Here is a 21,840-nt window from a genome sequence, read left to right as displayed (position 1 = left end):
TAATATATATGTAATTTAAAAGTTGATTAATTTTCTTATAATTTCTAATGTGTATAAAATAATAAAAAAATTTAAAAATTGATGGTCGAGAATCCGGGATGAGTTTTAGACGATGAATATTAGGAGATTCAAGATTCATTTATGACAATTTTATTACTTCTTAAATTAACTTAAAAAATAATGATTTGAACTAATTTTGGTTGAATTTAATTCAGTTTTTTTTTTTAATTGTATTCAATTAGAATTTACATACATTAATGATAGAAAAGAGATGGCAAACCAATAAGTTTTAAACCAACCTTCATTTCTACTTAAAAATATAATTAATTTAATTCAAATGATTTTTTTAATAAATCTTAAACATAATCAAACAATTCAATTAGCTTATGTAATTTTATAGATTAAAATCGAAATAGAATGGTCATTTAATTTAGTCTAATATGATTTTCTTACCACTCCCAACTATTTGGCCAGCACTCCAGCACTGACTAAATTAAAACTTCCTTTAAGAAAATTTTTTTATTAATTTTTAGTTAAAAAATTTTTTAACAAAATTATTTTAAAAAGCAATAACAAAGTTATTCCAAGCAAAATTTAAAATTTAACTGAGTGCTATTATATTTCAAAAAAAAAAAAAAAACATAAAATCAGGACAATTTGTTTTTACCTTTTAGCTCAATAAGAACTGGAAATTGCAAGATATTTGCTTCAAAAGTGTAAAATTAACTCATTTAATTTATTATTATTTCCCTGCATCATTACTCAATTCTTCTTAATAGAACACAATAAGGAAAAAAAAATTCTTTACACCATTACTCTTTTTTTCTCTGCTTTTTGTTTGTTTTAAGGCCAAAGACTAATACTGAAATCATTTGATATCACACTCATGATATTGCAATCAAAGCAGGAGTAGAGTAATCATTTGGTTTTAGGTACAAATATGCAGATTGCATTTCACAATAAAGTTATATACAGTATAATACATGCACAATAGTAGACCATATGATCATAAGGAAATGGCAACTTCAAAGCTGAGCAGCCAAGCAATTATGTAATTTATTTAATTCATCAGGGTCTGCCAGATTACCAGTAGATGCTCAAGAAAGCCCCTCTGGTTGGAGATAGCAGGTTGAGGATGAAAGTACTTGTAAACCCTGTGTCCAAAGTACCTAACAGTGTATGGAGATCCACATTAGTAAAAACAAAATATTTTCTAACAAAACAAGCATATATTCCTTCAGATATTGAAGTCGCAATAAAAATGTTTGAACAGAAATTTCTATATATTAAGAAGTAAAATACTCTGTATGGCATGCAGGTAAGAAAATAACACTAATCAAATTTGGAGAGTTAAAAGAAGCGCTAGACACGTTATCTTATCCATTAAGGCTTGTTATATGTGCATGAAGGTGGGTGGGCACGCAAGTTGGCCTGATTTACCTTCACATTATGGAGAAATTATTGTGCGGACGCCGAACGTAATTACCATCCGGAGACCAATCAGAATGCGCCACATTAGCAGTACCGAGTCGCGGTATTGAGCAGTACTGAGTCGGATACCGAGCAAGGGGCGACATGGCACATTTTGATTGGACTTTGGATACCGGCACAGAATAATTTCACCATATTATGGGTAACCCTAGCTTCCAAGTAGAAGTCTCAATGCTCCCAATCACAAAATGCAAAAGCACAAAAAGTTTTGCTAACCCAACCAAACAAAGGTAACACTTCCTTATCATGATCTCATCTCAAGCATAGTTCAAGCTAAGACGAGCTGAAAAAAATTGCGCCTTTGGCCAGTACTTTGATTGACATTGTCATTATTAGTGTTGCATGTTTGTATTAACATAATAATATTAACACAATATAATCTTGAGCGAAATACTAAACAAATGGGCAAGAATTTTTTTGAGCTAACCTCACCTCAAAATCTCTCCAAACATCAAGGTGCGAAATCGCACAGTTAAAGAAGCTAGTTCACAATTATGGGTTCGTTTGTTATGTTTTCTTCTTACTGCTTCCGCTTCATTAAACAGTGAAAGTAGCATAAATAGTTTATTACATTATGATAATTGATAATATAAAATTTAGAAATTTGTTTACTTCAGTCATTTAATCACTCATATTAACAGCAGTTTTTGAAAATGTTACAATTCATGTATCATTTTAACTAGTAATCTTAACAAACAATTATCCGCTTTGCAAAGTAGTATAAGGTATCACAACACTATGCAGCACAACACAACAATGCCAAATAAATCTGAAAAGAACCTAAATGAAATTTTTATGGAAAGGCATTTCACGTTTTCAACGAGGTTTAATGAAGGGTGCATTTGCATTTAGTGATTAAGATAATTAAATGGTTAACAAGCCAAAATGTTATGGGCATGAATGCAGCTCATCCAAGAAAAAAAATTCAATTATTGGCATCCTTCACAAATGTTAAAAGCAAAGATCAATAACTACAAATAAAAAAACTATCAGAAGAACAATGCTAATAGTCCAAAACAAAGGTTTAGTTTTAGGAAATTCCAACAACAGAACTGTAACAGTAAAGTCTCCTCCCTATCATAGTATTTCATCTCTTCTCTCGTAATCCAATTACTAGTAATATTTATTACATTTCGAAATTTTCAATTCTGATTCCAGTTCTTTCCCTATCATTTTATAAGTATGCCAGACTCAAAAACAAGACATGACAATCAATGGAGTTAACATCACAAGAGAAGTAGATGGCTGTAAAACGAACAAAATAAATGTATTATCATAGGCAAACCTTGCTCTAGTATTTTCGACCCTTCTGATGTATGATCATTTTCAAAAGAAGCATGGTCTCCAGATTTCCTGCAAAAAACAGACATTATTATTAAATGGATAAAAAAGCGGATTGATGGTACTCTAAGGCTTCGTAAAGCAGCTTTCTAGTACAAAAATTAAATTTTTTTGTACTAAAAAATTGCTTTAAGAAGCATTAAGAAAGCCATCCCAAACGAAACATAAGAGTTCAATCAAATCATCCTTCCGCATTCATCAACCAAACCTTAGAAAAAAAAAGGCACAGAAAAGTTACCTTTGAGTTTCAGAGCTAAGTTGACGCTGTGATGACGATCTTAAATCAGAAATACCTGAATCTGATGTCCCTACCACTGGAGAATCATTGTCTTTGCCACATTTGGCATCCTCCTGTTGAAATTATCAGAAAGTAGGTCACGTTACTTTATTTACATCATATTATACAGAGAAATTGAGTGAAAAATAAAGTTCTACATTTTAGTTATTAGACTCACTTACAGATTTTAAGTCCACCCATCCGGGAATATTGTTGGAAAGAAGATTAATGTAATGTTCCATAGCTACCTCTGGTGACATGTTTCCCAATCTTTGCCAAGCTTGCCTAGCATATATCAGTCGGGGAACTCATTACTCGCATATGAAGATTTTGAACAAATAATTTAGGCTAAATTATAAATTTGGGGGTTGTTTTGTTTTAATGTAATCTAGATGTCTGCATTAATATTGTAAAAAAAAATGTTGACCTGTATACAATAAATTCAAGCACATGCGACAAGAATGGAGAAATTATTGTGTACGCAATCCGAACGCAGAATTGTGTTCAGATGCTGCGTATTTACTGCTTATTTCACTGCGTATTTTTTGATAAATTATGTTTTCTACGTATTTTTTGTGTATTTAGTGATTATTATTTATTTGCTATTTATTTGCCACGAAAAAATTATGTCTAAAAAAAATACGCAACAAAATAAGCAGTGTGTACGCACATCCGAACACGTTCGGATTGCGTACACAATAATTTCTCACAAGAATGACAGCCAACAAACATGATGATTGCAGTTGTATGATATCATTAAAAAAAAAATCTGATTTCACTCATTCTTCCAAACATTCTATATGATAACAAACTAATTCCGTGTCAGTGTCAAAAAAATCAAGAATAATAATGCTCAATAATATTTTAACAAAATTATACATTCTTTTCTTAATAAATAATGTATTATTCATCAATTATCTTGATCTAACATTCCAAAATAAAATGAGGCGACAAAAAAAATATATATTTCAGAAGTTTTTTTTTTTAGTATACTTCAGAAGTTACTAAGACTCTTCTCTTATAAAATTAAGTTTCCAAAAAATATTGGGAAGAAGCTGCCATAACGTCCACACATCTCATTAATGAAATAACTTCAAGAGTAATAGATTTCAAACACCTGAATTTTCTTGCTGAATTTTTTCTCAAAAAAAATTCGCCCAAATGTCATATGTTCACATCCACAAATAACAATGTGATAAACTTAATCCTAGGAAACTTAGGTGTTTTTGTAGGATATTTGTCCACTCAAAAAGGATATAAATGTGATCATTCAACCACTAAAAAATTCTTAACTTCAAGACACACTTTTGATGAAAAATAGAATTTCTTTACTTTGACTTATTTTTAGAGGTAAAAAAATCAAATGAAGGAAAAGTTTGATGAACTTAATAACTTCTCTCTTGGCATCGTAATTACACAAACACAAGAATAATACATTACTTCTATCACTAAATCCCTTCAAGTTTATACAAGAAGCAGGCCCATCTACAATTTCCAACAAGCTCAAGTTTTAGAACCACAATCAAGTAACTCTCATAACAATGATCAACCTATTGCCACGCATTCTCCCCTGCATCTCATAACTCATTACACATAATTTTCAAAAAATTTCTCCTACACATAAAGCCTTCCTTACAAATATCAGCTCCAACATCATCAAAATATCATAAACCACATTTGAGATTTTAGAAAATAAGAACTTCAAGGATGTCATTAACAAAGAGATGAATGCCCTAGAAAAAAAAAATCATACATGAGAGATCATTGAGCTACCAAAAAAAATTATAAGATACATGTGAACTTTCTAAATAAAATAAAAAGCAGATAAAAGCTTGGAATGGTAAATCCAATGAAATAACTACCTAGAAACTTTTGCTCCTATTGTTAAAATGAATATAATTCGCATCAAAATTTCTCTAGTTGCTAATTGTGGATGGTTTATGTGATAATATAATGTAAAAAATGACTTATGATATGAGGACACTGAAGAAGTTTATACGGATCCTCTACCAAAATTTAATAGCTCTTTCACCAAACGAACGGTGTTAGAATAAAAAAGGCACTATATAATCTTAAAAATCCACAAGAGCTAGTTTGATAGTATAAAAGCAATTTATGGAATAGGATATAAACAAAACAAAAAATAATAACTCTTCATAAAGCATTCCACTGGCAGAAAATTTTCAATCCTTATTGTGTTAATGATATCATTGTTAAAGATGATGACAATAAAAATAAATAACTACTTAGGAAAAAATTTGCCTCAAATTTTAATATCAAAGAGATTAGCAAGCTACTTATTGGGTATAAAAGTGACGCAGTTATAGATAAATATTTCTCTCTCAACAGAAATATGTTATGGATTTTTTGAGAGAAAAAAATGACGGATTATAACCTATGAGAAACACCAACTAAACCAAATCAGAGACCAAACATAGATGAAAAAGAAACAAAAGTTGACATCGGATAACATCAAAAATTAGTTTGAAAATTGATCTATCTGACACCCATCCTAACATCACTTTTACTACAAGTCCCATAAGTTAATTTTTGCATAAACCAAAGGAAACTCACCATTAAGCTGCTTACATAGTTCTCATGTAGTTAAAACCAAATTGTAGAAAAGAGATCATATATAAAAAATATGAAATCCTATTAATTGAAGGTTGTACTGAAGCCAACTATGCGGAATATTGCACACTACTAGGAGAAATTTTGTAATATTGTGAAGCAAGAAATAACCTGTTGTCCTAAGTTCAAGTGTTGAATTTGAATTCAAAGCAATCACACAGGATATATGTGAACTCCTATTTATTAAAATTATATTATAATAGTTAAAAATCAAATGAAAAGGGCTGATAGAGATATACTGTGATTATAAGTCTCTCATCAATATTGCTTACAATCTAAACCATAATGATCAAATCAAATATATGGAAGTGGATAGACACATCATTAAAGATAAACAAAAAAGTGGGTTAGTTTTCACTTTGTATGTTCCAACAGGGGCAGTCAACTTGCAAACAAATTTGCCAAATGAATTTATAGCCATATATTCAAAAACAGCTTCAGCAAAATTTGAAATGATAGATCTAAAATCAGATTTGATAGATAGTGTTGAAAGTATAAGTGATCTGGGTAGATCAATGAAGAAACATCACAAGTAATTGCTCCTAAGAGCAAGAACATCAAGAGCAGTAAAAACTGTTAAAATCCAAAAAATATTCATTCCATTCCATTCTTCATATAGCAGCATACATATATAATTAGTAAGGGAAACTTCCATAAAAGTCTAGAAAATAGTTATTAAATGATAAACTATTCCTGAGATACATTTTAGATAAAATGATCTGAATCAAACTACTCTTGTCTGAAGAAACCAGAGTACGGGACGGAAGGGGGCTCTAGTTCGTTGATTGCGATCTAAAGCGCAAAAATAAGCTGGAGAGGGGCAGGTGGACGCGGTTAAGGCGAGGGAGCGGAATTGAGCGCTAAAAGTTGGTCGCGCGTGGCGGGCTGGTCGTAAACAACAGCTCGGAGCAAACTGGGGGAGTAGGGACAGTGGTGTGGAATGAGCGGAGGTGGACCGAGGCACTTGGAAGTGCAATTTTGTGCTGGAGCAAGGCAGCAGACAGGTTTCGAGATCAGGTGCCGAACTGATGGATGCCGACTGTCAAGAGCGCGTGGACGATAGGCGTGGACATTCGTGCAAACTGGACAAGAACAGGCACGGACCGTAGGTCGACGATGAGGGTTGATTGAGAGCAATGCGGCCAAGGTCGCAGACAAAATTTGGTCACGGACAAGCAGACCGTGCGTGTAGATGTCCAATGGTATGGTTGCCATCGAGGGAGAATTGCTTTGTCGTTTCCAACTGGTGGAGGCTTCCGTCGAAAACCTATCTTCATCCATAGTCTTTCCAAAGCATCTAAAACCTCGATTGACATCAATGGTTGATGTAGCATAAGCCCAAGGCTCTGATACCAATTGATATGGGGAGATCAATGAAGAAACATCACAGTAATTGCTCCAAAGAGCAAGAACATCAAGGACAGTAAAAACTGTTAAAATCTAAAAATATTCATTCATTCCATACTTCTGATAGCAGCTTATATATATAATTGGTAATAGAATCTTCAAAAAAAGCTTTAAAAATAGCTCTTAAATGATAATCTATTCCTAAGTTACATTTTAGATAAGATGCTCTGCATCAATAAGGGTTGGCAAAAAAGGAATAAAATGAACCATATATTCATGAAATAAAGGAAATCATTTGTCATAGATTCATATGCTTAACATGGAAAGAAGAGTGCCCAAAATTCATGAGCTTTAAGTGGAAAGGAAAGTGGCACAAATTGTTATCTCCTCAAGCAGCCAAGATGGAAAGTTTTGGACAATAGTTTTAATTTTTAAATCTATGTAATTAGTAATTTTCAATTATTTTCTAGGTAGTTTTGTATATAAGTACCCATTGGGAAATTGAAGAAGGAAAGCTTTATAGCCACTTTTTCTTTTTTATAGAATATAATCAACCACTCTAAATTACTTATAGTATGAAAACTTAAAGTAGGCTAGTTAAATTTCCTTCATAATACCAACATATAAACATATAAATATATTATATATTTTCTTTTATAAAATCTACTTCATTATAGCAAGGCTTAATAAGCAGCACATAAATGTTCTTCGAAATTTTATATGGTGTAGATGCATACCAAAAATGTTTCCAATACCTTAATGAAAATTCGATCAACAATCGATTTGATTTATAACTCAAGATTTAATAAGTAACATACAAATGCCCTTAAGTTTTGAGCTCTCAATTCTTATCCACTCTCCTTCCCAATGATTCTCTCCTGCTCCCTCTCATCCATCACCAAGGTCTAAGAAGGTTGCAGGAAATGGAGTACCAGTGGGATCCAACGAGGATGCCAATAAGTCAAAGCTGTTGTTGGAAGAGTTTGGCAAACGGGAAAGCTCTTGAAGATTCACATTTGATGACTTCTGTCAGGTGGAGGTCCTCAAGTGGGTTCCCTCTCACAGGCTCCATCACAACTTTAACACATGAAGTCCGCATTCTGTGATTGTGGCCAACAGAACTATGCAAATGAGCATGACCATTCAATTTTTTTGTAAGCATTTAACAAGTAATGTTTAGATTGTTGCAGATACCATCTCATATATCTGGATTGGATACCCAACCGAGTTCAGTCAAATGAAATACTCTATCCGTTATGGATAAGTACTATCACATATACCTATTCAACTCTAATTTCATTTTTATTGTTTATGAACTTAAGTTTGAATTCTTACTTCAATGCAATATTAGATTTTATTGCTCTAAAATATCAAAAATCTAAGCAATCAAACGAGTTCTTCAATCACACTTTATTGTTCAAGTATTTTTAACCATCAAGGGGCATGCAACTAGTTCCTATTTCTACTTTATTTAGTCATCTTTGGCATTACCAAATAAATAACTTCCATAATCCATTTTAGTTGAGCAGCAGTATAATACATTGGATAAAACTTCAACTGGTTCCCATTCATCTATTGGCACTAATTATCCAGCTCAAAAATCCTAAATTTGTCAACTCTCCAGCTGTTTATTGTTTGCAGAAGTATTCCATCCATATCTTCCTAATTCTCATCTGGTACCAAAGCTAGCTTAATCATCAAGAAATACCTCACATTTGTTACAATAAAAAAAGCAAAATTATGCTGCCGCCGATCAATGTTACCTAAAGCAATCAAGCCAACCAAAAGGGAGGAAAAACAGAAAATTGCAGAGTACCATTTGGCTCGAGCAGAGAAATTCAATGGCAGTGGCTGCGACTCAAAGCAGGGCCCCTCCGTGGCAATCTTGTTAAGCCCGTAGAGTTCCAACTGCACATCACTGCTCAACCTGGCCAACGCAACTGCGCCACTCGCGCTACGAACATACTCAGTAGCCACACCAAAAAGCTTTTCCACCTCGCTCTTCTCTATCCCTTCCCACTCGTCCTCCCCGTGAAGCAGCGATCCCTCCTCCTCACCCTCGCCCTCACTTCCCCTCTCCATCTTAATCTCCGTACCCACTACATGCCGCTCGACCTCCTCCCTCAAACTCTCCACCACCACAGGCATTTTCATCTCCCCATCAAACTCCTCCTCGACTGTCATCATGTCCGTCCCAGCATCACTCTTTTCCTTCGACACACCAACAATCTCCTCTTCACTCCCGGAACGAACACCGCTCGCCTCAGCTTCATTCAACTCCGATCCCTCCAATTTTCCACCAGCAGAAAGGGAATCCGCACAATCGGCGGAATCAGAAACGTCCTCCATGAGTTCGCCTTCGCTAGCTCCAACAACGGCGATCTTCCCGATCAGAAAGGCGATTAGGACGGAGAAGACGGCGGCCAGGATAAGCTCCTGGTAAAGCTCCAACTCCATCATTTCCAACCCTCGCTTATCTCTTCTCTCCCCACCTTACCTTCCCTTCCCTTCCACTCCACGAAAATCGAGATCGCGATCGAGATCCAAATGAAAGCCCAAAAAAGTAGATACAGAGGAAATGGAGAGCGCGTGGGGATACTTTAGCGACCGGTGTGGGGAAGAGGAGCCGACGCAAGCACAAAAATAAAGCATATTCGGCGATCTCAGCTTCTTTTCTTTATCTATCTCAAAGAGTGGGTGCATAAATTTCACAATTTTTATTCTAAATTAAATTATTTTGTTTAATTATTGTATTTTCTTAAAAGAAAATATATATTAATTAAAATAATTATAAAGACCAAAATATATGAGTATAATTGAAACATCTACGGGATATCTCTCGCATAGGAAAAAAATTATTCTGTACGGACACCCGAATAGTGTTTGGAGATCAATCAGAATGCGCCACATCACTTTTTTTTGCTCAGCACCGGTGCTCAGTATCGCTCAATATCGGGTGATGTTGCGAGTTCTGATTGGTCTCCAGATTGTTCGGTGTCCGCATAGAACGATTTCTTCCCTTAGAGATATTTTGTTCAATTAAGACAAATTTATTCACATATAATATACGCAAGCTTCTAACTTAAGACTTCTTTGTTGTTATTCAAAACTCCCAACCAACAAATCAAAATGAACTGCATCTCTCTCTTTTTATCATCTTCATTTCAAAATTGCAACATTTATGTATATAGCAAAGAGATTTTTAGTATAGATTATTTGGAATTAAAATTCAATTATGATAAATTTAATAAGTATTAAATTTGTTTTAAGATAAATTTATATTATGCTTATATAAAAATGATTTAATGATGATTATTCATCTTAATTAAATTTATCTTAGGGTCTATTTGGAATGAAGATAATGTTTTATAAAAGTGGTTATAAAGTAATTGTGGAGAAAGCAGCTTTTCCAAAAATTATTGTAGAAAATAATTTTTTGACAAAAAAATAATTAAAAAGAGTAAAAAAAATAATGATAAAATAAAAAATGTTAATCTAAAACATAGATGTGATGAGAAGAATTTTAATGTATTTGAGTATAATATTGAAAATAAATTATACTTTTGACTATTTCTTTATTAAATTAATTTACTAATATTATGCTTTGGTTAAAAATGGTAAAACTTAGGGGTTTTTTTTGTGTTTTTTGTTGTTAGAGTTTGCCATTTTTCTAATTAATAGGCTTTTTGGGCTCTAATAGAAATTTCTATGGGGACATAATTAATTATATTCTTTTCCCTATGGTTACTACTTACTTACAAGAGACTCTCTCTCTCTCTTTCTCTCTCTCTCTCGACAGATTATTACCAGCGGAGTTTGGATATAGAGAACCATTCAGTTTTGTGACTATGAAATATTAAAAGCACAGTGGTGAACAGTAACTGTGCTTTTAATTGTTCACAGTCAGAAAATTGAATAGATCTATGTATCTGGACTCAACACATAACAATCTCTCCTTTTTTAAGGCAAAATGATTTCTAGCCCATGTAAGAAAAATTATTCTATGATGGATTAGGAAAATGTTTAATTAGGGCTTAAATCAGGCATAAATTAATTTAAGCTTCTAATCCTATTTAAACAATCTCTTTTTACATCCCTTAAGCCATATAATTTTAAATCTAACTTACCTTAATTTATAACTAAAGCACGTCAAGCGATAAATTGAGTGGCCAACGACATTAAGATTTCGTTTAAGATAATTTTCTTGCCATTTTTTATCGCATCTTTCTAATTCAAAATTTTTCTGAAATCAATGAAAAAGTAGTGACAAAAAACTGTCCCGAATGAAACCTAAGTGAATAGGCTTAGCCTATTAATTAAGGGAATTAAGTAAATTCAACCTAGTCTTTTAAAGAGTATTGTTAAGTTTAGCATTTCAAAGTAATCACGCTTAGTTTCAAAATAATTAAAGAAAATTTAAATTCATTAAAGTAAATTTAGACATTATTAAATTATAATTATAATTAAGTTCTCTCCATAATAAATTAACTTAAATTTAAAAATATTAGGGCACCCTAATAAATTTAGAATAGTTGAATTAGAATTGTTTGTGCACCCACAACTAGGGTTAAAAAACAAAGAAATAGAAATAGAGGGAGAGAAAAGAATACTAAGGTGAGAAGCTCTAATATTTTTTGTAAAGCGATCTTGAGTGGAGAAAATTACGTAAATTCAGCCCAGATTATTAGGTGCGGAGTGCGGACGGGGAGAACTGTCCGCACAAGCCTTATTCTGCACTAGGTACCGACACTCGGTACTGCTGGGTACCGCTAGGTACCCATATTTGTGCGGACGATACACACTCCGCACCTAATAATTTTTCCACTCGTCGACCATTTATCATCTTTTTATATATTTGGATTACAGCTTAAATCCTAAAGAATTCACTATACATAAAATAAAACAAAAATATAGTAGTTGTGTAGCCCGTTTAGAATATCGGAATTAATAAAGTCATCCATTGAGCTCCCAAAAATTATCAAAAAATTTTGGAGCATAAAAAATAAATAAATATTATTTAAACTAATCAGGAAATTTTCTTCAAATTGTATCATTTCTTTACTAAGGACATCTCCAACGGAAATTACATTTTCCAATGCAAAATAAAGAAAAACTCCAAAATGCCGTAATTCTACTCCAATCGAACTCCAATTCGCTGGCTTCTTCTTCTCGTAACCGTTTTTCTTCATTTTGCGGGCAAATCCCTTTGACACATAAAAATTTAACGGGTGAACAATGCGACGTCAATATTGATATCGCACTGTTCACCAGCAATAAAATAACGACAGAATTGCCGCTCAACTGGAGCGACGGAAGAATGGCAAACAGTGATTTTCCGTTACATTTCCAATGGTCTAATGAAGATTTTCTTTTTGATACACAATTGTCAATTTATATATTATATCATACATCCACACTTCAAAAAGATGTACGGTCATCTTTGTGGCTTCAATATAATGGCCTTCTTGACTTAAGCTTTTTTACAAAATTAATTATGAGATTCCTTAGCACTGTTTTTGAGAAAGATAGCAGTTTAACTACAAAATTACATTTAAAACTGTTATGGTACAAATATAATTTTTAAAACTGTTATGAATATTATAAAATTTCCTCTTAAGAAAAAAATTATGAGGATTCAAATGTCATTTATTAATGGATTTTTTTTTTTTAAATAGTTTAACTTTGTGCAAATAAATGTGCAATGAAAAATTAAATAATCCATGTGCACCTTATTTATGGAGCACCAGCTATAATTTATATAATAGTCCTTATTGTTATAAAAAGTTTGGGTTCATTGATGCTTCGTTTGGGACGGTTTTCTTTATGCTTATAAAAAATTTAATTTTTTTTTACTTAAAAATTCAGTAAGAAATTTGTCCCAAATAAATTCTAAATTTTATAGGTGGAATAACTAATGAGATTTCATATTTTTCTCATTTGGTTGGATAACATAATTTGCCTTTAAAGAAGTTTTTTGCTTTCAATACTCACGATACTGGTTTACTCGAGCTTATTATAAATTTAGATTTCATTTGTGACAGTTTTTTTATTGCTTTCTAAAATAATTTTTTATTACCAAGAAGTAGTTTTGATGGGCATTTTAATTTGTCATACAAACTTTCAACCTTAATGATTCGGTTGCCTTTATAAGTAGCTTTTATATGATAACAACAAAAGTTTTAACAAAAGAAAGTTAAATATGCAATATCATAAACCTAAAATAAACTAAGGCTTCATTTGGGACGGTTTTTTTATTGCTTCTTAAAATAGTGTTCTGCTAGTATAAAAATTAGGGTTAATTGGTCAAGTTTAGGCATGGCTCATAAATGGCAGGACACAAGTATCATCATACTTCGATTTGATTAAAATTAGAGGTGCAAGTGTGTTAAGTTGACTCATGAGCTGGCTCGATAAATGGCTCATGAGCTGAGCTCAATCAGCAAATGAGCCAAGCTTCAGCCAACCCTAACTCAATTTCTTAGCTTTTGTGCCAACTCATTTAAAAAATAGTAGTATAAAATATACTTAAATATATTAAAATTCAAAATTTTACATACAAAGTTATAAAAAATATCTTAAATTACCTCACTATTTTATATTAAATAATTCATTATTATTTGCCTTATAATTTATCATTCCTTTTCTCATTTTATTATAATAATGGATTAAAATATAATCATTTTCTCTCTTTTATAATAAACAAGCCATCTCATGAGCAAATTTTCTCTCTTTTCCCTAAATAGTTTTTCGCTAAGTTGTTGGTGGACTCCCCCTTCTATTTCTTGTTTCCAAGCCTATTCATCTCTATAAGAAAAGGAGTGTTTGAGAAATTATTCTGTACATGTACTAGATCGTTCAGAGGCAAGTTAAAGCGCGCCACATCATCTGATGCATAACAGGTACACAGTCGCAGTACACCACAAAGAGGTGATGTAGCGTACTCTGATTTACATCCGAACGACGCCCAGTGTCCGCACAAAATAATTTTTCTAAGAATAGATACTTCTAGCTGATTGGCAATTGGCTTGGTGACTCGGGATTTTAACATACCCAAGCCACAATGTAACTGATGTAATTATATTGAGTTTAATTTCTACTATTGAGCTAAAGCTTTCATTTCAATAAAAACAGCTACAGTGAATTAAAGGGAATCGTAAATAAAGGAACAATAATCATCACGGAGAGATTCCATGGACAAAAGATATACACCCACAACTTGTCTCTCACTAAAACCTACCTAAAGAAAGAAACAAATTGCATTCTGTTCATATAGATTACAAACAAGTCGTCCTTCTTTTCAGGGACGAAGGACACCTCTGCGCCTTATCTCTCACAATAGCAGAACACAGAGAAGAGCAGAAAAGGTAATAGTTACTGCAACAATGGAAGCTTTTCTCCTTGCAGAGGTTGCCACAGAGTCTCCCATGGCCAAGCTCGCAAACCATGAATCCTCCTCCACAACCACTCCTGTTGCCTCATTTGGCGGAGAAGGGAAGGCTGTAGTAGATTTCTGACTGATATGCAGAAAACAAAAAAAACAAAAAAAAAGGTTAATTTAAGATGGAATCAAGTTTTTCAAGTATTCAAATGGCTACATTTTTTTTTTTTTTTTGGTAACGGGTATCTACACGTTACCAAAATTGATTCATGTAGCCGACCCCACGTAGTGGGATAAAGGCTTGTTGTTGTTGTTGTTGTTGTTGTTGTTGTTGTTGTTGTTGTTGTTGTTGTTGTTGTTGTTGTTGTTGTTGTTGTTGTTGTTGTTGTTGTTGTTGTTGTTGTTGTTGTTTGGGTATCTACACGCTGACACTCCAAAGGGAGCACGTGGCGGCGTAACTAATCCCTCAGTGGAACCTAGCGAGGTCATACACCGGTATCGGGCTCACACTTGCTTTGCCCCACTGAAGAGGCGAGGCCGTAGTAGAGGGGGGGATTCGAATCCGGAATGGGGGATCCCAACTGTGCTCGCCGACCAACCACCCTAAGCCTCGGTGGGTAAATGGCTACATTTTGCGATTCTAGAAATGGGTAAATGGCTACATTTTGCAAATCTAGAAATAGGAATCTGATGCTGAAAAGCTTTTCTGGTTTTCTAATATTTCAATTATAGGAGCAACAACCACAACCGCTAACCATACACATCAGTGGAGAAAGAACAAAGCAAAAGAAGAAATGACCAGAGCCTTTTTTTTTCCCCTTATCCTTGTTTTCTTTAGTTTCCCTTTTCCCCTCACTTTTTCTCCTTTAGAAGATGCTATTTGAAACAAATAAGATTGCAGATGAGACTCTAAAACATTATGTAAGAATCCAATGAAATCATACACACAAACGGAAGGGCAGCTTCATAGGCTATATTCTTGCAGAACAGAAATAGATCTAAACGCTGCAACTCTTTGATTCATATTTAATGAAGTCACTATCAGCATTAGTTGAATTTTCAGTAGAAACAGAAAACTGTTGAAGAAAAAGGACCACAATACAACTTTCTTCAATTAGATCATGATGAAAATTTTGAAATGAATTTAATATAAATTTTAATTAATAATTTATCACAGTTTTGAAATTCACTCTACTTAAATTTTAATCAGAAAAAAATACAATCTTTCCAGTAGAGCAGACACAAATCATAATCCATTTCAAAGATCAATCAGTTCGAGTCAACTGAAAACTAAAGCCGACAAAAGTGATGAGCAAAGATAGAATCATTTAATTGACAGGCGAACTAACTATTCTTTAAATATTGCCACCAACCAAATCTTATCAATAGAATACAGGAAAGACATATCGAGGAAAATTCATGTCAGGGGAGAGAAATACCTTTAGATTTGAATGGAGATTTGAGCTCTATTGATGAAGAACATCAAATTCTCAGTGTAAATCTAATAATATTCTCGCTCACCTCAGATAAATTTTGAGTGGTTCTCAGCTAGTTTAATAGGTAAAAACTTGAAATTTTTACCGCTAACAATTTTGTTTCCAGATCTATATAACAATTTGAGCTCATTGTAATCCAAGCTGGAGTAAGTCATTCTAGGCTAATAATCAAACAAAAAATTTTAAGTAACCGATTTTGGGGGTTTCTGATCAGACCTAACTAGATCTAAAATGAGCAATCTTGAAGCTGCTAGTGAAGGAAAAGAAAAATATGGAAGTGGTCGCTTTCAAGTTATGAAATGAGCAAAGAAGATCGCAATCATCTACAAATATCATACTTCAAATCACCTTTTAATCAATCCCTATCCTACTTTGTTTTACTTGTCTGTAGCGGTACCTACCTCTGGGGCGTTTCAGGGCAGAAAGTAATGGAGTAATCACCTCCGGCGCAGGTGAAGGTAGAGCTGGCATCATCATAAGCGTAGCTATAAGCCCTCGGACACGCCGACTTGAACATCTCCGAGTACATCGTCGGCCGGCAAGCAGCCGGGCTCCCGTACTCACCACTACAGCAGTATTCCGGCTGCCCAAATGCCTCGCAGGCGCTGCGGCAGGCTTCTCCTTCCCCCACCCTCAGCTCCATCGGACACATCGGATTCAGATCCACGGCACAGCCAGTCATCTCGCAGCCGCCTACCCCGCCGCTGCTCGTAACTACGACCGGGAGGTTATAGCCATCCACAAGACTCACGTCGTAGAAATCGTTCCCGCCGGCAGAGGAGAGGGTGAATTCGGCTAGTGTAGTGGGCGGAGAGGCGGCTGCACCACCGCATTCTACGGAACCGGAACCGCAGTCGCCAGTGGCGCAGGTAAGGCGGCCAGAGGCGTCAGAGGAGCAGGCGGTGCGCGCCCAGAAGCGGCCGGACCATCCGGTGGGCGCGGAGAGTGAACTGGATGTCCCGGAAGGGAGGGCGAAGCCGGTCGGTTCCAGTAACGGGCTGCCAGAGTTGGAGAGGATTCCGGGCCAGATGGTATCGCCGCAGTTGTTCACCAAAGTGAATGTCGCGCTCTTCACTCCCCGATCTGCAGGAAATAAGCACAAAGAACATCAATTGAGAGGAGAAATACAGAGAGGGCATAGACCAAAAAAGGTAGAGAGAGGTAGAGAGAGAGCACCTGAGAAAGAAATGAGTGTGAGAAGTAGGGTTAGGGCGAAACTAGGAGTAAGGGGAGTCATTGGGGAGGAAATTGTGGTGGTTTTACAGTACTGTAAGTGGCTTTGAGTTCCTTTCAGTGAGTAGGATTTTTGCTGAGGATTCTCGAAGGAAGAAGTGAGAGCAGAAATGGCGATTCGGTGGCGGCGAAGGAGAAGAACAGAGGACGAGAAGAAGGTGATAATATTCTGTTCGGCCGTTTTATGATAAGTAAGGTTTAGTTAGAATTTCTCAGCCCATTTAACAGAAAACAGAGCCGATTGATTGAGTAGAAGAAAAGAATCTTAATAAAAATAGCTAAATCTATGTTTACTGAATAAACTTTCATAAATATCTTATTTGTTACGTAATAAATAAAGGGAAAATCAGACACATCTTACTACTTTAAATAGATGGCGAAACGTACTTTTGATAATTGCACGGAAAATTTTTGGAGCTGTTTGTAATTTTTACCGTGTTAGGACATCTACAACGAAAAATTCATTTTACACTAAAATATAGTAAAATTTTAAAATAGCATAATTCATTCCTAATCAAATTTTATTTTTCTCTTCTTTCGCACTCTTTCTGTCGAAAAATTATTCCGTCAGGTTACCTGACGTAGAGATACATCAGGTAGCCTATAATACATCGCCACGTGCACTTATTCTTTGTCGCGCGGCCCGACTACCCGACTCGGACCGAATCCGGGATTACTATGTTCGCGTATTGCTCGGTATTTGCTCGGTATTGCTAGGTATTACTCGGTATTGCTTGGCAATAACGATAAATATCGTTCTATAAAGACCAATACCGAGCAATACCTAAAAGAACTCGGTATTAATACCGAGCAATACCGAGTAATACCTAAAAGAACTCGGTATTGCTCTTCACAGAATAGTATTTTTCATTTTTGTCGAGCAAAATGGATCAATACCTAGCAATACCGAGCTACGCCAACTCTCAGGTCCGCTCCGGGTCGGGTCATTGGGCCGTACGGTAAAGAGTAAGTGCACGTGGCGACGTATTATAAGCTACCTGATGTATCTCTACGTCAGGTAACCTGACGGAATAATTTTTCCTTTCTGTCAAGGTAATCATCTCTCTCCTCTTTCAAGCGCTTCTCTCCTCTTTCTTGCTCTTCTTTGACAAATTCTCAAGCGAGGGTTTTTTGGCGTAGGGGAACAATTCGACGTCAATATTGACATTGTATTGTTCACCTACCGACTATTGACTTCTCAAATATATCATAATGCTTAATAGGTTTCTGCAGAAGGAATAGAACCTGATGGACCTTAGCAATGAAGAATTGGTCAAAAGGTGGTTGCCTTCGCTCTTAGAAGGCTTTTCTTCCTCCAAACCAGTCTTCATCTTCATCTTCACCGGCTTTTCCAGGTTTCTTCTTTCTCAGCAACTATCAAAATATATTTTGAGCTTAAATCCTAAAAAATATAGAAGTTCGAGGTATTTCTTTTAAAAAAAGAGCGCCAATTAAAACGCCTAAATTTGAACAGGAATATTTTGGGCCAGGTTGGTCGGGCTGGCAAGAAAAAAAAAAAGAAAAATGAAATAAAAATTAATATGCACGTGTGCATGCCAAGTGACTCGATTTTATTGGACTCCGGATGTAGAGCTACGTCCAGGTCCACACCAAATAAAAATTCTCTAAGAAGACAAATAAGCCATTTCATACTCAACTCGATCAAAATCTATTAAGTGTAGATTATTAAGTGTAGGTTCTTTATTATTAATAATTAAGAATTAATAATTTATAAGTGTATTATTTTTTAAAAAAATTAAATATTTTTTACATAATTAATTTATTCAGCAAATTAGGTATTCATTTTAAATAATGTAAAACATGGAAAAGGTTTCATAGACATAGCTACAGTTAATTGAAACCTAATTTTCCCTTTATAATTAGTGTCATAAGATAGAAAAGAAAGTAAATAATCCTTCATTACATATTATTTTTCTGAGATAATTGTAACTAAACTTTCTAGCTTGCAATTTTCATGAGAAAACAGATAAATGTAGAATTGGAAGTGGCCCTCAAAATGAATGGTATTTCTTCAGTCACAAAGACAAGAAGTACCCTACAGGAACTCGAACCAATCGAGCAACTACTGCTGGATTCTGGAAGGCTACAGGAAGAGATAAAGCCATTCATCTTAGCAATTCAAAGAGGATTGGAATGAGGAAAACACTAGTTTTTTACACTGGAAGAGCACCTCATGGCCTCAAGACTGACTGGATCATGCACGAGTATCGACTTGATGATGACACCTCTGATGTTCAGGTATATATGAAAATATTTGATACTCTTATATTATACCTACAGTGCTGACTTTACATTATTTTATACTATTGTGATTATAATTATGCATGGAGAAAGATATAGGCTTCATTTAGAACGGTTTTTTTACTGTTTTTTAAAGCAGTTTTTTAGTAAAAAATTAAACTTTATAAGTACTAAAAAGCTGCTTTAAAAAGCAATTAAAAAGTCCTCCCAAATGAAACCAGAGCAGCTATAATTGACTGATGAGGAATGCTTGTAAGATAGAAACATATTTTCAACACATTATATAAATATAGACAATACAACTTGTTAGATATAAGTAAAACACAGAATACGAGAAGGTGGTGAGAGATAATTATGTGGCTTGACAGTATTATTGAGCATGTATTGACTTAAATGAATGATTATAATGATCATTTGGACATTTTTAAGTATTTTCTGGGTAAAAACTTGACTGGTTGTGTGGTAGAATGCAGGCTAGCCATAAAGAACATTACAATAGCCATTGACTTCTGCATCCCTCGTTTGAATTGAAGCATAGATTCAACAAAACTTGACATACTTGGAACTGAGGATCTAGACTAAAGTTTTGTTTGGAATAATTTTCTTGTTATTTTATTTTTCAAATCATCATTATAATTTTTATATGATCATTATTTTTTACAATAGTTTTAAAATTTTATTTTCTTTACAATAATTTTACAAAACAGCAAGAAAACTATCTCAAATGAAGCTGAGGTTATTTTCCCATAAGAATTAACATATTTTATTGCTTGACGCATAGCCATAATATGAAGTATGTTAACACATGACATCATCAACAACATACATTAATTAATATGTATATAAAATAATTAATTATCTAAAGGATTGAAGCCATTTATGGATACTATATGTTTAATATTTTGAACTTTTTATGCAAATAATAAGCATAAAGTATGATGAAATACTTTTATACATCACCATTAGATGAAGATGCTATCACTCTCACATTGTATTTATTTTTTATCAAGATAAGTCATATCTATGCTTTAGTGTCATCTCTAATGCAGAGCAACTATTAAAGCTCTACTACAAAGCTAAATTTGCTTCACTTATATCTCATAAATAAATATTTATAAAAATTATCATTAAGATTCTAAAATCTAAATTTTTTCTATCAATTTTTTGCTTTGCGTTCGACCAATCAATTCAGAAAAATAAATCCCTTAGATTTTGTTTGAGACAGCTTTCTTTCTGCTTCTTAAAGCAGTTTTATAGTAGAAAAATTTTTTATTTTTGTACTAGAAAACTGCTTTAAGAAGCAGTAAGAAAGTCATCCCAAACGAAACATTAAACTTTCACTTTTAAACAATTCAAAGTATACTATAAGAGCATAATCTAGAATCACTTTTTTTTTTCATGGGCATACACTTAGGCTTCATTTGGAACGGCTTTCTAACTGCTTATTAAAGCAAATTTTTAGTACAAAAATTTTACTAAAAAGTTGCTTTAAGAAGCATTAAAAAGCTATCCCAAACGAAGCCTTAGATTATGTTTGGGACAACTTACTATTTTATTTTTCAGATCTTAATCATATTTTTTATTTGACTACTATTTTTTTTTTCTACTTTTAAAAAACTTATGTGGCATACCGTTGTTTTTAATAGCAACTTTTAAAATATTATTTTCCTTATAATAATGTTACAATTATGAACTATTTTTATAAAAAAATTATAATCGTCCCAAATATATTCTTAGTCTTGTTTTTTTTTTTTAATTTTGAAAACTTCCTTAATTGGAGCTTACTCACCATATTTGAAGACCATCAAATAAATTATAGAAACTTTAATATAAATATTTATGATATAACTTATTAGTTATATCAAAATATAAAAAATTAAATCGATAAATATAGAAGGAAACAACTAAGAAACAAACAACATTTATTATTGATACGTCATGCAAAAATTATTTTGATCGGGCACGAATCTCGAGACAAAAAGCTAGTTGGAAACTTTAAAAATTAAATTTGGAAGCACCTGAACTCCGATTTGAGAAAACTTACAGTCAAACTGAGCGTCTCGGAAATACGAACCCAACGACACCAAATTTGACTCAATCCGAGCCCAAATGAGTCCAAATCAAGGACCTAAAGCGCTGTTGAGTTACCAAACGGTCTCCGATTTTGGCGAGCTTATAGTCGAATCGAACGACTCGACGAGACGAATCCAACGAGTCTAAGATCTCCAAATTCCGACATCACTAAGGCCTTCAAATGGCTGACGAACGGTGTATGATCAAATGATTCAAAATCAGCCGTCCATTCAAGCACTCCCTGTTCGCCCCTGATCTCACACATATTTACAAGTCATGCCACTACAGAAAAACTATAAATAGAGCCCTCA

The 21,840-nt window shown here is 33.9% G+C and overlaps 2 protein-coding genes across 3 annotated transcripts in view; both read right to left on the bottom strand.

The window, feature by feature from the left end:
• LOC110097851 (acyl-CoA-binding domain-containing protein 5) overlaps positions 1-9,738 on the bottom strand; it is a 13,486-nt gene extending 3,748 nt beyond the window's left edge. Inside the window, exons 1-5 of one of the 2 annotated variants that reach the window (XM_020824467.2) lie at positions 8,904-9,735; positions 3,292-3,394; positions 3,071-3,183; positions 2,777-2,844; positions 858-1,169 (exon numbers count right to left, since the gene is read on the bottom strand). In XM_020824467.2, the coding sequence (XP_020680126.1) occupies positions 1,084-1,169; positions 2,777-2,844; positions 3,071-3,183; positions 3,292-3,394; positions 8,904-9,547 (1,014 nt within the window). In that variant the 5' untranslated portion in view covers positions 9,548-9,735 and the 3' untranslated portion in view covers positions 858-1,083. Of the gene's footprint in view, positions 1-857; positions 1,170-2,776; positions 2,845-3,070; positions 3,184-3,291; positions 3,395-8,903 lie in introns of those variants that run through there. The other variant, XM_020824466.2, reaches the window with a different exon arrangement.
• A 4,490-nt stretch (positions 9,739-14,228) lies between these two features.
• LOC110097861 (thaumatin-like protein 1) lies at positions 14,229-17,412 on the bottom strand. The gene is made up of 3 exons (XM_020824483.2): positions 17,138-17,412; positions 16,363-17,044; positions 14,229-14,601 (listed from the first exon to the last, which is right to left on the bottom strand). The coding sequence occupies exons 1-3, from the start codon at positions 17,196-17,198 to the stop codon at positions 14,418-14,420; spliced, it is 927 nt and encodes a 308-aa protein (XP_020680142.2). The 5' UTR covers positions 17,199-17,412; the 3' UTR covers positions 14,229-14,417.
• Between the last annotated feature and the right edge of the window lie 4,428 nt (positions 17,413-21,840).

Source organism: Dendrobium catenatum, unplaced genomic scaffold (genome assembly GCF_001605985.2).
Source record: "Dendrobium catenatum unplaced genomic scaffold, ASM160598v2 fragScaff_scaffold_574, whole genome shotgun sequence".
In the NCBI taxonomy this organism is placed as follows: Eukaryota; Viridiplantae; Streptophyta; class Magnoliopsida; order Asparagales; family Orchidaceae; genus Dendrobium; species Dendrobium catenatum.
The sequence above is the reverse complement of the archived record's forward strand: the minus strand, read 5'-3'. Positions and strand labels throughout refer to the sequence as shown.

Excerpts from the sequence above, each read along its gene's own strand:
- LOC110097861 (XM_020824483.2), bottom strand. The coding sequence starts at position 17,198 with ATGACTCCCCTTACTCCTAGTTTCGCCCTAACCCTACTTCTCACACTC. Across the intron at positions 17,045-17,137 it reads CACACTCATTTCTTTCTCAG|ATCGGGGAGTGAAGAGCGCG; the intron begins GTGCTCTCTCTC and ends TATTTCCTGCAG. Across the intron at positions 14,602-16,362 it reads TGCCCTGAAACGCCCCAGAG|TCAGAAATCTACTACAGCCT; the intron begins GTAGGTACCGCT and ends TCTGCATATCAG.